This window comes from Ptiloglossa arizonensis, chromosome 5 (genome assembly GCF_051014685.1).
Source record: "Ptiloglossa arizonensis isolate GNS036 chromosome 5, iyPtiAriz1_principal, whole genome shotgun sequence".
NCBI classification, from domain to species: domain Eukaryota; kingdom Metazoa; phylum Arthropoda; class Insecta; order Hymenoptera; family Colletidae; genus Ptiloglossa; species Ptiloglossa arizonensis.
Genome location: NC_135052.1, coordinates 3,715,536 through 3,727,519, shown reverse-complemented (window position 1 = coordinate 3,727,519; position 11,984 = coordinate 3,715,536). Strand labels below are relative to the sequence as shown.

Below are 11,984 nucleotides of genomic sequence, written 5' to 3'. Positions count from 1 at the left end.
TAAACAGGATGAGACGAATGCGGCCGCACAAGGGGGCCCGAATTGAAACTCGCGTTTACACAATTATCAGTAAAATCACTCGTTACAATATTTTAATCGATCTTCGGGCCGTAAACCTTTAAACCTGAACAAAGGCTCGAATCGATCGAACAAAGTACTTAATTGTCTAATCTTTGCCGACATGACGTACGCACGACGCATCAGAGGGTAGTTACATTACGTTATAGATATACGCCTCCGGAAAATATATGAATACTATGTAAATATATAACGTTTAAGTATACATATCGGTCGAAGATAAAAATATAATTTCAATAAGATATATCTCGTACAATAACATTCACATTTAAAACTCTCTTAATGGATTAGGCATTCACATGATATGTTTAGAGTTTCCTTACGCTATAAAGGTAAACGTTGGAAGTATAATATTCTCGTGTAACTAGAAATACATTTTTCTTTTTTTTTTTTTCGTTTTTTTCTTTCTTTTTTCCATTTGTGTGTTTGGACTCTCGATTGCCTAGCATCAATGGCGTAGAAACGAGGGGTTGTCCAGATTTCGCAACAGGTACTTGACGCATCAGAAAATGTTTCGCGACAGTGTTTAAATTAACACACCGCGGTTTCTGATTTATTACAATTGTAACATTTGCTCCGTTCGCGTTCTTTAACTCGACGACTACGATCGTGAATGTAACACGTTCCCTCGTCGTTTATGTATACAAGGTGTTCTTTCGAAACCACAATTACAATTAACATCAGCGAATCCCAAAAATTATTGATCTCTTCTTTAGTACAGACAGATACGGTTAAAGTAACGATTCTCACAGATATATATATATGTATATTTATATATATATATATGCGTGTGTGTGAGTGTGTACGTGTTTGTGTATCTTTAAAATTACGTTAGATTTAACGCTACGATTTTTAAATAACACTTAACGAAGCGACCTCCGAGGTTTCAATAATCAATAGAGCGATTCCCGCGATTTAATCCTTAGTAGAGCGATATCCACGATGAATGTTTAATTAAGTCTTTTTCTACTAAATCTTCTACGTACGTACGTATATCGCTAAGAATTTGGAATATATGCTACGCGAAGCAACGCTGACTCGTTATGTACGTGTTTGTATTTTTTCGTCTGGATGCACATCGATTGAAATATATTTGTCCTTGAATTTCGCTACACGACTCAACGATTTGACAATGGGTTAAGTAGATTACGCTCGTAGACACCAACGAATTGTATTCCTTTCGTTTTCTATCTTTTTTTCTTCTTTTTTCAAGCGTCAAATTCAGTATACAACGAGATCGAACGAACGCTTGCGCGCGATTCTCGACTTAGACCGAAAAACGTTGATGTCGTGTGTGTGTGTGTGTGTGTTTATGTATGTGGTGTGTGTATAGTTTCACGTCGCGCCGCAATCTTCGGCTCTATCCCGTGAAAAGTATTCCTTCACCACTGATACACGAAGGATTGGTCTGATCTCTTCTCGAGGATCAGGAGAATGAAAATATATTTATATATATATATATATATATATATATATATATATATATATATATATATATATATATATATGTATATAGTTTATACAGTTTTCCTCTGTGTGCGCGTTTAAGTAATTCGAGGAGACACCTTACGAATAAATTCAGGAAACTCGATTCGAGTATCTCTCGAGATCGTCGGTTCAAACGATCGCTGTGAAGTGGTTACGGTTTTGCACGTGCACAGGGCGAATCGAACGAATCGTTGACAGATCGTTCACTCGGTCGTTGTCTCGTACGCGCGACAATACGAATGAAAAAAATTGAACGAAATCCTCCATTTTTGCTCGTTCCAACGTTCGACCATCTCCCGATCAACTTAGCGGTAGATTGAAATTTATTAACCGTACTTTCTTAGGTACCGTTTATTATACGTTTGTCGTCGAGGAGCACAGTTCCACGGGAGCATTTTACTCACCGTAGCTGTGATCGTTCGTACTCCATTTACTCGATTCCTATCTAAACTTTAAAGGTGTCGAAAGAACGTAACCGTTTCAACACCCTGTACACGTTGTTCGTCGACAATCGATTATTTAACTTTTGGAAACGCGCCGCGTTAATCATCTCAATTGATATGTATGTATTTTCATCTTACGATTCTACGAGACGGACCGTTCTGATATGTATCTTTTCTCAGTCGTGGTATTAGGATAGAAACGTTTGGAAGGCGCGTTTACGTTCGTATCGATCCTTCTGTTGGCTTTTACAGCGCAACGACCGGATCGGGAACATCGAACGAATCGAGAGAATTTCGAATTGACAGACTTACATCCTAGGCTTTTCTGCGATAATTATGTACGGTGGATTTGATTCGTGTAGAGACTCCTTCCACTCTCACCGGTTAACGAGGAACGATCGAACGTTTAGGCGAACGGGACCCGTTTGAAGATTCGGTTCCCCTGTCCGGTGATCCGCTTCTCACCGGAAGTGTACTGCACCACGGACTTGATCTGATCCGTGGCTACCGGTCCGATGCACACCAGGGGATCCTTGAAGTACGAGCAAACCTGCACGAGAACGAGAACAATCATCTTGAGCGACCAGTTCTCCAGCTCGATTTATTATATTTCGTTTAATAGGACATTTAACGTTATCTCTTGCAAAATAGTTCTCCTGGAAAGTTACTGATTTGTAGAGACGTTCTCTCGACACTTGGTCCCGAAAAGCATCCAATGAAACTATCAGGTTGTTCGGAAAGTAATTTCGTTTTCCAATATATAATTTAATAAAATGTTTATACACTTTAAAAAGATTGTGTTTCATTTTCACCAAAAAAAAAAGAAATGACTTTCCGAACAACCCAATATTATCGGAGCTATTAGGTTCGTCGTTCGTAAGATACGAACAATTTTTACGAAGAGAGTAATTCAAAGGTACACCTTTGTACTCCAAAAAGTGAATTCATGCACTGAGACGAGTAAAATATCTCGTACATCCTGCGTACTTTGCTCAAATTCCATGATCAGTCTCGAATTTATTTTGTATTCCTTCGTATAGATTGTGTACAGTTGACTTGAAAGATGACTTCTGGATTAACATTAGAACTATGGACAGATTCCAGTGTATTAAGGTGTTCTTTGTATGTATTCCAGGAAAATCGATGATCGAGGACAAGGAGTTGATTGTATGTGTAGGATAGAAAAAATCATAACGTCTTTTGAAAATATGCTATGAAATTTAAAGTAAATTTGTAAAAACAGTTGCAACCAGTCATTTTGACTGGTCGGTGAATTTAGTGGTAAAGTAGTATCGTTTAGTAATAGGTTGCTCGATAAGTTTTGTCGTTCGATAAGAAATGGAATTATTAGATTCGTCGTTTTATTTTTCGAAACGTTTGATGAACATGTGTGAAGTTTTATGTAGATCCATCGACTCGTTCGTATATTTACAGTTGTTCAAAGTTGAAGTGTCATAGTGCTTTTCTACAATGGAAAAAACGACAAAATTGATCGAACAACTGAATATTCGTCGAGAAATTTTTACTCGTTGTACAAAATTTTTCACTTCGATACAATTTTTCAATTTCTTCCAGAGGTAATCATCTCAACTCCACACAGTACATTGTCGAATACACGATAGATTTTAACGAAACGAAAAATATCAAAGGACTAGGCAAACACTTTGAACATTTTCTTTAATCGTCCAAAGCTTGGAAACTAAAATACAGAGAATATACGTTCATGGGACATTTTTTACTCTTAGGACGTAGATTCACCCCTCGAAGTATGAAAATTAATCTCCGAATCACCCTGTACCGATTAGAACGCGACCGATTGGTTTCGTTGATGTGCATTCGGTTCGAACGAAATCTTGCTAATGGACAGACGTCTGTATCGCATATTTTAACACTAAAACTACCAAAGGGGTCATTCGACCCTTTTTGAATTTCTTTTCGAAGTTATTCAATTATTAACGACGCTTTCGCTCGCAATATTCGATGGGAATTATCGAAATGGAAATCAAATAATATTGGTAAATTAATTCTTTCTCCCTTCTACTTTCGAAGATACGTTTGAAGATATAATAGAAATACTCGTTCATCGTTGGTCGTTTTAGTGTTAAAACACGTCGAGGATTAACATTAATCAGAAAGACCGTTACATTAAACAGTTAACGCGAATCGATATTTATCAGTTTACCATTTTCATCGGACGAGAAACTCGTCCTATCCGGTGATACTCGATGCAAACAGTGGGTGAAAATAATAACGGACAGACGAAACGAAGTGGCAGAGGGTTAGAGGGAAAAGAGGACAGAAAGTTGTGGTTGGAATAAAATCAATTGTCCGCTCAAGGCCACGCCCCCCTTTCCGCTAGAAATCACGGCATGCACGACTCTTTGACGTCACGCGAGATTACGGGGAGTCCGCAGGTTCGCGTTGACGACGAAAAAGGATCGTCGATGACTTTCGATCGGTCGATTTCGTACAGTCTGTAGCGAGAAACGAGAAATAAGAAATCTTCGATACCTTTCTGGGTGTTTGTCGATGACGCCTTTGAAGTTGACAGCACAAACCACGGCTGATGTCGCATTCGCCGGACATGTTGCATTCCTCGTCTGTAATCACGCGGTTAGGTACCGGATTTAGAACTTTTAAATATAAACGGGCGTCACGTAAGAGTTTATAATTAACACTTTGACGTAAAATCGTTCCCGGAGTGACCTTTGTCGACCACCAATCGAACGACACTCTCCTCTTTTCACGGAGAAACGTTACACAGATTGATTCGACACGGGTCACGATAGGGTGTAATCGCTTACTGTATAATTTGTTGGATGTCACTGGTGGTTGACAGGACCGAGTCTCGCTACCGGGTATCTCGGCGCACATCAAACCGGTCTCGCAATCGTTGTCCCTTCTGCAAAGTTCGCCCTGTTTCTGTCCAAGTTGGAACACGCAATGACCTTCCACTGAAATCCGTTTTAAGAATTATCATCGGCTGGAGTCACGTTTTTGTCGTCGTTGCGGAACAGAGAAATAGAAACGACACTTACCACCGTCGACGTTGATGCAAATGGAACCCGGGCAACAGTGCTCGTTGGCCGTGCACGGTCTCTGATCGCACGGCACGTAAGGGTCGTCCTCCAGGGAATCCCCGTAAGAGTTCCCGTAGCCAGCAGACAGCGGTCGCTTCGATCGAAACGCAACAAACGTTAAAAATCTCTCGTTACGTCCGACGACCGAAGCTGAACGCGATCGAATCGTCGCGCAAAGTCGTCGGAAACGAAACAGACCTTCGGTCGTCGTAGGTTAACGGTTCACGCTCGTATTTGCGCGGATGGGTCTTTACAGACCCAGGGTTCGAAATATTTCTCATTTCGTTATCTCGTAATTTTTCATCAAGGATCTGGCGTAGGTTAGTTTGGGTCGTATTTGCGCGGATGGGTCTTTTCAGACCCAGGGATCGAAGCGTTTCTCATTTCGTTATTTTGTAATTTTTGATCAAGGTTCTGGCTTAGGTTAGTTTGGGTCGTATTTGCGCGGATGGGTCTTTTCAGACCCAGAGTTCGAAACGTTTCTTATTTCGTTATTCTGTAATTTTTTATCAAAATTCTGGCGTAGGTTAGTTTGGGTCGTATTTGCGCGGATGGGTCTTCACAGACCCAGGGTTCGAAATATTTCTCATTTCGTCATTCTGTAATTTTTCATCAAGGTTCTGGCTTAGATTGATTTAGGTCGTGTTACTCGTTGTTTTTTGTGCCCCGTGGTTAATACCAGAACTACCGATTCGATTCCGGTATATTAAGGTGTTCCTCGTACGTGTCTCGGGAAAATTAATGATCGGGGAAAAAGAGGGACTCGTTGAAATTGATTATATGTACAGAATAGAAAATGTTACGACGTCCTTTGAAAACGTGCCATGGAATTTTAAGTAAATTTCTTTGTAAAGGTAATTGAAACCAGTTAATTTGACTGGCTGGTACATCCAGTGTGATTCGTGAACGTTTTCAAAGCAACGGTCGCGGATTACGCGACGAAGTTACGGTAGACCCCGATTATCGCGCGAGAGTCTCGTTCTTCGCATCGGGTCGACAAGTGGAAGGTCGTCCGGTAGAATTGGAAGTGGTACGATCGACCATACTTAGTCGAGTCATATAGTAGAATTTTGCTTTCAAAGATATTAAAATAGTTAGTCCCTCGATTACACGATCCCTGGATTATCCGATCGTTTAATTGTAAAACGGAAAGCTCATTTACTGCAACGATACGACTCGAAAAGACACAACTTGCGAATTTGAATTGTTTGCAAACTTGCTTTATGGTTGTAATTCGGGGGTCGAAACCTTTAAAATTGCGTCACTATTGCGGTGAACGAGTTCCAAAATACCGATGAATTGCATCGTTATTCTTCTATCGATTATTTCAATCGAAATTCAACCGAATGAATATTCACGAGATTCGTTTGTTCAAATGTACGCGAAATAAGGCGTGTATTCTACCCTAAAAATCATGGGTATTGTGCTAACGTATATATTTATATATACCTACTAATTGTTCCAAGAAAAGATCCCACAATTTGTCAATACCTATTTCTATAATCGAGGGACTATCGAAATTGTGTATATAGAATTGCATGTAGATCAAATATTCAAGATCCTTGCGTCGAATGAGCATCTTTGTAAACGTTTCGTGATCGTACGGCGTGGGTCTATAAAGACCCGGCGACGGTAGTTCGCGTAAATTTTTCCCTACAAGCGTAACGTATACGCGTTTCTGAACAAAGTTTCTTAGCTTGCGCGTCACGAACGAATTTGCACAGATTTTAATTATTCAGAGTTACTTCGCTGGTTCGAAAAGCTACGTAGACGTGTAAGAAAATTCGTGTCGTTCGTCGTATATTTCAGCTTCTTCACCGAGAAACGAGAAAACGTTACGCAATGGTGTTCCACGGGTCACCGTGACATCTTGAAAACTATTGCCGATAGAACTGAAGTACTTTCGTACTTTTGTTCTCAAAATTCTATACTCTTTCCAATTTTATTGGCAAAAAAAAAAAATGAAAACTAGATACTCTATATCCGTTCTACGCTCATATTTACAAAGAGACTATTCGCCACGGTGTTACGACTTTTTCGAAATCGTACGTCTTCCTTAACCATTTTGCAACCACGGACGAGTCGTTTCGCGACATAATATCGTTTGTAAAATACCACGGACGAGATATTTCACGATAGAGTATCATTCGTACGGCGCCACGGACGAGGTATCTCGCGGATTGTTTTTGTATATTTACAGCCGTCGTTGTGCAAAGAAAACAATTCGCGTCAAGGAAGTGGTTATTATCGTAAAAGTACAAAGTCGCGTGAAGAAAATTACAAAGTACGTGTTACTCGTTTTTAAAACGAAATCGTTTCTAAAAACAACACACGCGAGGTGTCGCCTGAATTGATTTTTCCTTAAATTACAACTCACCTTCTGATAAATGAATTCGCAAGGTATCTGATTCGCGGGGTCATGCAATCGGTATTGTGTCGCGAAATATCACGTTTATAGTCGCGAAATGTTCGAACGACGTTTCTTCCAACTGTTTCAAACATCGAAGTTGCAAAGGAGGGGTTGTTTTCAACGAGGACGCATACACATACGTACACACGTACACACTTTGTACATCGATCGCACGCGTTACAAGATTACTCGATTACACACTCGGTAATTTCGAACCGATTTGCGGTTAATAGAGAAACAAATCTAATGACGCTATTCTCGCGAGAATAGCTCGGGACGGTGAAACAACTTTGGTACAAGTGGCTGCCGTTACGTGAAAACAATATATCGATCGAACGCCGACCGTACTGCGGCAAACTTGCAACAGTTATCGTACATGCAAACGCGTCTGGAAGTGTTCGAAAGAAGCTTGCAAACCTTCGAACAGTTTGAAAACGGAGTTTCGTACCTGATACAATCCTATTCTGCTCATGTAGTCGCCGTGGCCACCGTAACCGAGATTCGACAGCATTTCCGGGCTGAAACGATTAAAGAGACCGCCCCATGCCTCGACGCCGAGGTGCATCGTGCTCGCTAAAGCGACCACGGCCAGTGCAACGCACGTGTGCATCTTCGCTTTCACAGCAGGTGTACACGAGAAGGTACGGATTTTCGAAACTCTGAAAATCAAATACGACCACCACTTAAATCGAACTCTGACCGAGTTGAGGAGCAAAGCTTGTTTCATCTCCTCGACTCTGTCGTGTTCCGACTCGGAACTGGAAGGTTCGATGATCGATCGAACGATCGATTACGCGAGAGAATTTCGAACAACGAACCGTGGATCATAGATCGAGGACGAACCGACATATCTAAATCGCGAACGCACGGTTCGAAGTCGACGTAACGCCATTATGGTACCGAAACGAGGAAACTCGAATTAAATAGCAAAGCTCGTTGAGCGCGGGACACTATCCTTGCCACAACCGTGTGACGACCCGGTAAGGGGAACCTCGTTCTATTTTACAACCGTGACACGGGTCGAGTGATAAAAATCGAAACGTATCCCTGTTGGTGTCAACCCTTTCCGCTCGGAAGACGATTCTCGGTCGTCGTTGAATTTAATGCAGCAACTCGGGTTGCGTCACACGGTGAAAAATTGCAAAACTTCGCGTTCAAATGTTACGTCTTGCGAAATTTAATAATGCACGAAATATCGAGATAGAGAAGTTATATTTAAAATAACTTGCGAATGCAAAGTTCTTCGTCGAAGAAGTATCTTCGAGTGCGAAAAGTTGATTCTTTTTAACTGGTGGACGAGAGATAATTATCGTGATCAACTTGCGCTTATCTCTTTGTATGAATTTTGATCGAAATTGTACGACTATAGTCCTCGAAATATTTTTACGTCGATAAAATGTTTCGTTCGTCGTTACGAATATCGGTATATTGGTATCGATTACGAATTGTCCAGTACGGAAACACGAAATAGAAACTTTTGGTGCGAATATTGCACATCCAATTGGTACCAGATCGTTTTTATAATTGGATCGGCGCGTAACAAATATTGGTGTGCGCAGTTTCGCGAATGTAATAAACCACCCCCGCAACCCTTTTCGTACATAGTAACGCGCTAATTAATACGTTGTATTTTCACCTAGATACGGACATCGTTCGGCGGAAAGTGAAGTCTCTGGAAAAGCTTTGGAGAGGAAGAACGTATCGTATTTCGTAACGGTAAGAAAACTCCGATCCACGAGCACTTGTTTGTATTATACAATATAACCTACTTACATTCGATAAATTACCTCGAACCTTCGACTTCTCAAGCTATGGCCCGTGAATGTATAAGTAGGTTTTAACCGCGAACGATATACCCTTATCTACCTTTAAAGAACAACGTTCTTCCGATCACGTTGACCGTTTCGTTAAAATCGAAACATTGAAACGAATTATTCAACGACGGTTACGCGATTTGTCCGAATCAGGATCGTTTATTTTGTTCAATCGTTTTGATAAATTCTTACGTAAAACACCCGCGACAATACATCGTTTACGGTTCTTTCATCCGTGTAACGTAATACGGGTGGAGAACGCGATTTACCATCTCTGTCGAACACACTCGGAAAATAGAAATATACCCATTGACATATCTGATAATTATTTACACAAACGAATTGTTACAAATCCTATCTGTAAACTTGTATTGAACATCCCCCTAAAGAAAAAAATGGGACTGGACTCTCCGGAATATTCGAGACAGACCGATATCCGAATCTAAATAGATCAGAATCTCGTTTCTTGCTACAATCTCGGATGTACTCTTTTCTTCTATACTTCAGGATCTTGTACCTATCGAATTTCTCGACTTTTCGCGTACAATCGAAACATCCGGGGACTTTTTCTACGATTGTAACCAAATGCTCGGACGAACCGCGAAAAAACCCAGGATACTTCGATTATACAGAAGCGGCTCGCGGAGAACCGAGATCTCGGTTTACGTTCGAGATTCGCGCAAGAAACGAGTGTTTCGATGGAAATGGAATCTCGCTTTACGATGATCGTAATTCTCGCTGAACGCGAGACAGCATTCGAACAATTCTCTAACAACAATCGAAGCGATTCAACGCGACCGAAAATTTCGAATGTACCGAATTCGGGTATTTTTCTAAAATGTCCGTCCGTGGGTCCCCGTTAGGGGTTCGAAGTGGAGCAAATGGAATAGCAACGCTGTAAATAAAAATTGGAGGATAGTCGTCGAACTTACGAGATTCTCGGTCTAAGTCCTCGCTTAGGTGGGCCGGTAGTTCTCGGTAGGTCGACAAGGAAGGGTTCCTGTCTTATCTCGGGATCAACAAGTCCTCGATGGAGTTCGCTGGAGAACTGAGTCCGAGCCGCGCTTGCATTGGCAATCTATACCGCTGATGCCAGACGAAGCATCGCGACCTACCCGGAGCCATATTGAATTTCCCCCACCACTACACATACCAACGCACGAGTCAGGTATCCGTGAGGTCTGCACTTCGGACGTCTTCGGCTAGTGGAGAGAGAAGACCAACGAGAGACTTTCTTTCTCGTTCTCGAAACAGCTGGAGTCCGATTTGCCGCCAAGATTGCCCGTCGTTTACGTTTGCAGAATATACAGGGTGTTTCGTTTCAGCGAGTACCTCAAAAGAGATCAAAGTTGGAAAAAAGAAATGCCTTATAAAAATTATCTGCCACGAAGGGACACGTTACGAAGTATTAATGTTTCTTTTTTTTTGTCGATGAAATTTTTTTGGAACGAATCTTAGGTTAGAACTGTCGGAGTCACGACAGTCGGATTGCTGATTTTGAACGATAGATATTTAATTGTAGTACTATTGTATATCCATTAAATCCACGTTTCGAAATTTTAACGAAGGGTGTTTTATTTTGGAAGAAACTTTCGAAATAATATGAACTTTGTTGCAAAAGAACCCTTCGGTGTCACAAATGTAGAAATTTAAGTAAACTGTAACATCTCGCATGACTCTGCTAGCTTTTCGTAGATGACCATTGGTCCGAGATCGAGTTAGGCTTGAAGAAGGATGCTAATGCTGAACCGAACATTGAAAAATTAAAGACCATTGTAGATGGTGTTAATGATCGATTTTAATTTACAGTACCTCGTATGTAACTTTTAACGACACGAATTTATTAATTATTCTTTTATGTATCTTAATCTTCAACGTGGCCACCATCATTGATAATACGCGTTTGTAGGTTCTCTGAAAGATTTCTTTCAACATTTTCCAATATTTTGTCCGATATTCTCTTGCACGCAACTATAATATTCCTGCGTAACTCGTTGACATCTCCAACTTCTGTCTAGAAAACTTCCTGTTTCAAATGACCCCATAGAAAAAAGTCGCACGATGAAAGATCGGGCGATCTTGGGGACCACTGAACAGTCACGCACGATACGCGTTGACGTTGACCTCGATCGCTCTAATTTATGACTCATTCCACGAAATGACATCGAATAGCAGGTCGTTGAATTCGCCTCAAAACCCGCTATCGTGTTACGAATAAAAAAAAAAAATACATGATTCGAATTAAAAAAATTAACTTGAACTCGAAATATCCCCCACCGCTACGCTAACGAAAAATCATTAATACCGCGTAACGTCCTCTTTCGTTCCAAACAATGTTTTCGAGCCTCCTTTTTACATCTTCAATCTTCCGTGAGATATTCCACCGTACCCGCTTAAATGAAACACCCTGTACATTTATATTACATTTACACACATTCGTGATTCGACGACGCGAGTCAGTACGAACCAATCGGATATTTTACTTTTCGACCTATATCGAAGGTAATTACTGTATCTAATTAAAAAAAAAATTCAAAAGAATTTTTTTCAAGGAAATGTATTCGTATAAGTCCGTTAAGACGATTATACTTATGACCATAAGTACTGATACCGTAAATGCTTTAAAATAATCTTGATCCAAACGGTTTTGCACGCAATGGATTAATTAAAA

The 11,984-nt window shown here is 40.6% G+C and overlaps 1 protein-coding gene across 1 annotated transcript; it reads right to left on the bottom strand.

The window, feature by feature from the left end:
* Window positions 1-1,590: 1,590 nt before the first annotated feature.
* Window positions 1,591-10,407, bottom strand: Spab (space blanket). Its single transcript, XM_076312247.1, has 6 exons — window positions 10,246-10,407; window positions 7,948-8,158; window positions 5,048-5,183; window positions 4,814-4,963; window positions 4,521-4,609; window positions 1,591-2,559 (listed from the first exon to the last, which is right to left on the bottom strand). Exons 2-6 carry the CDS (start codon window positions 8,107-8,109, stop codon window positions 2,416-2,418), a joined length of 681 nt encoding a protein of 226 aa, XP_076168362.1. The 5' UTR covers window positions 8,110-8,158; window positions 10,246-10,407; the 3' UTR covers window positions 1,591-2,415.
* Between the last annotated feature and the right edge of the window lie 1,577 nt (window positions 10,408-11,984).

Bases quoted from the DNA above. Each gene is read 5' to 3' on its own strand.
- Spab (XM_076312247.1), bottom strand. From the start codon at position 8,109: ATGCACACGTGCGTTGCACTGGCCGTGGTCGCTTTAGCGAGCACGATG. The intron at 4,610-4,813 runs GTAAGCGATTAC...GCGTGATTACAG, and splicing joins GACATCCAACAAATTATACA to ACGAGGAATGCAACATGTCC. The intron at 2,560-4,520 runs GTATCGAAGATT...GTTCTCGTGCAG, and splicing joins ATCGACAAACACCCAGAAAG to GTTTGCTCGTACTTCAAGGA.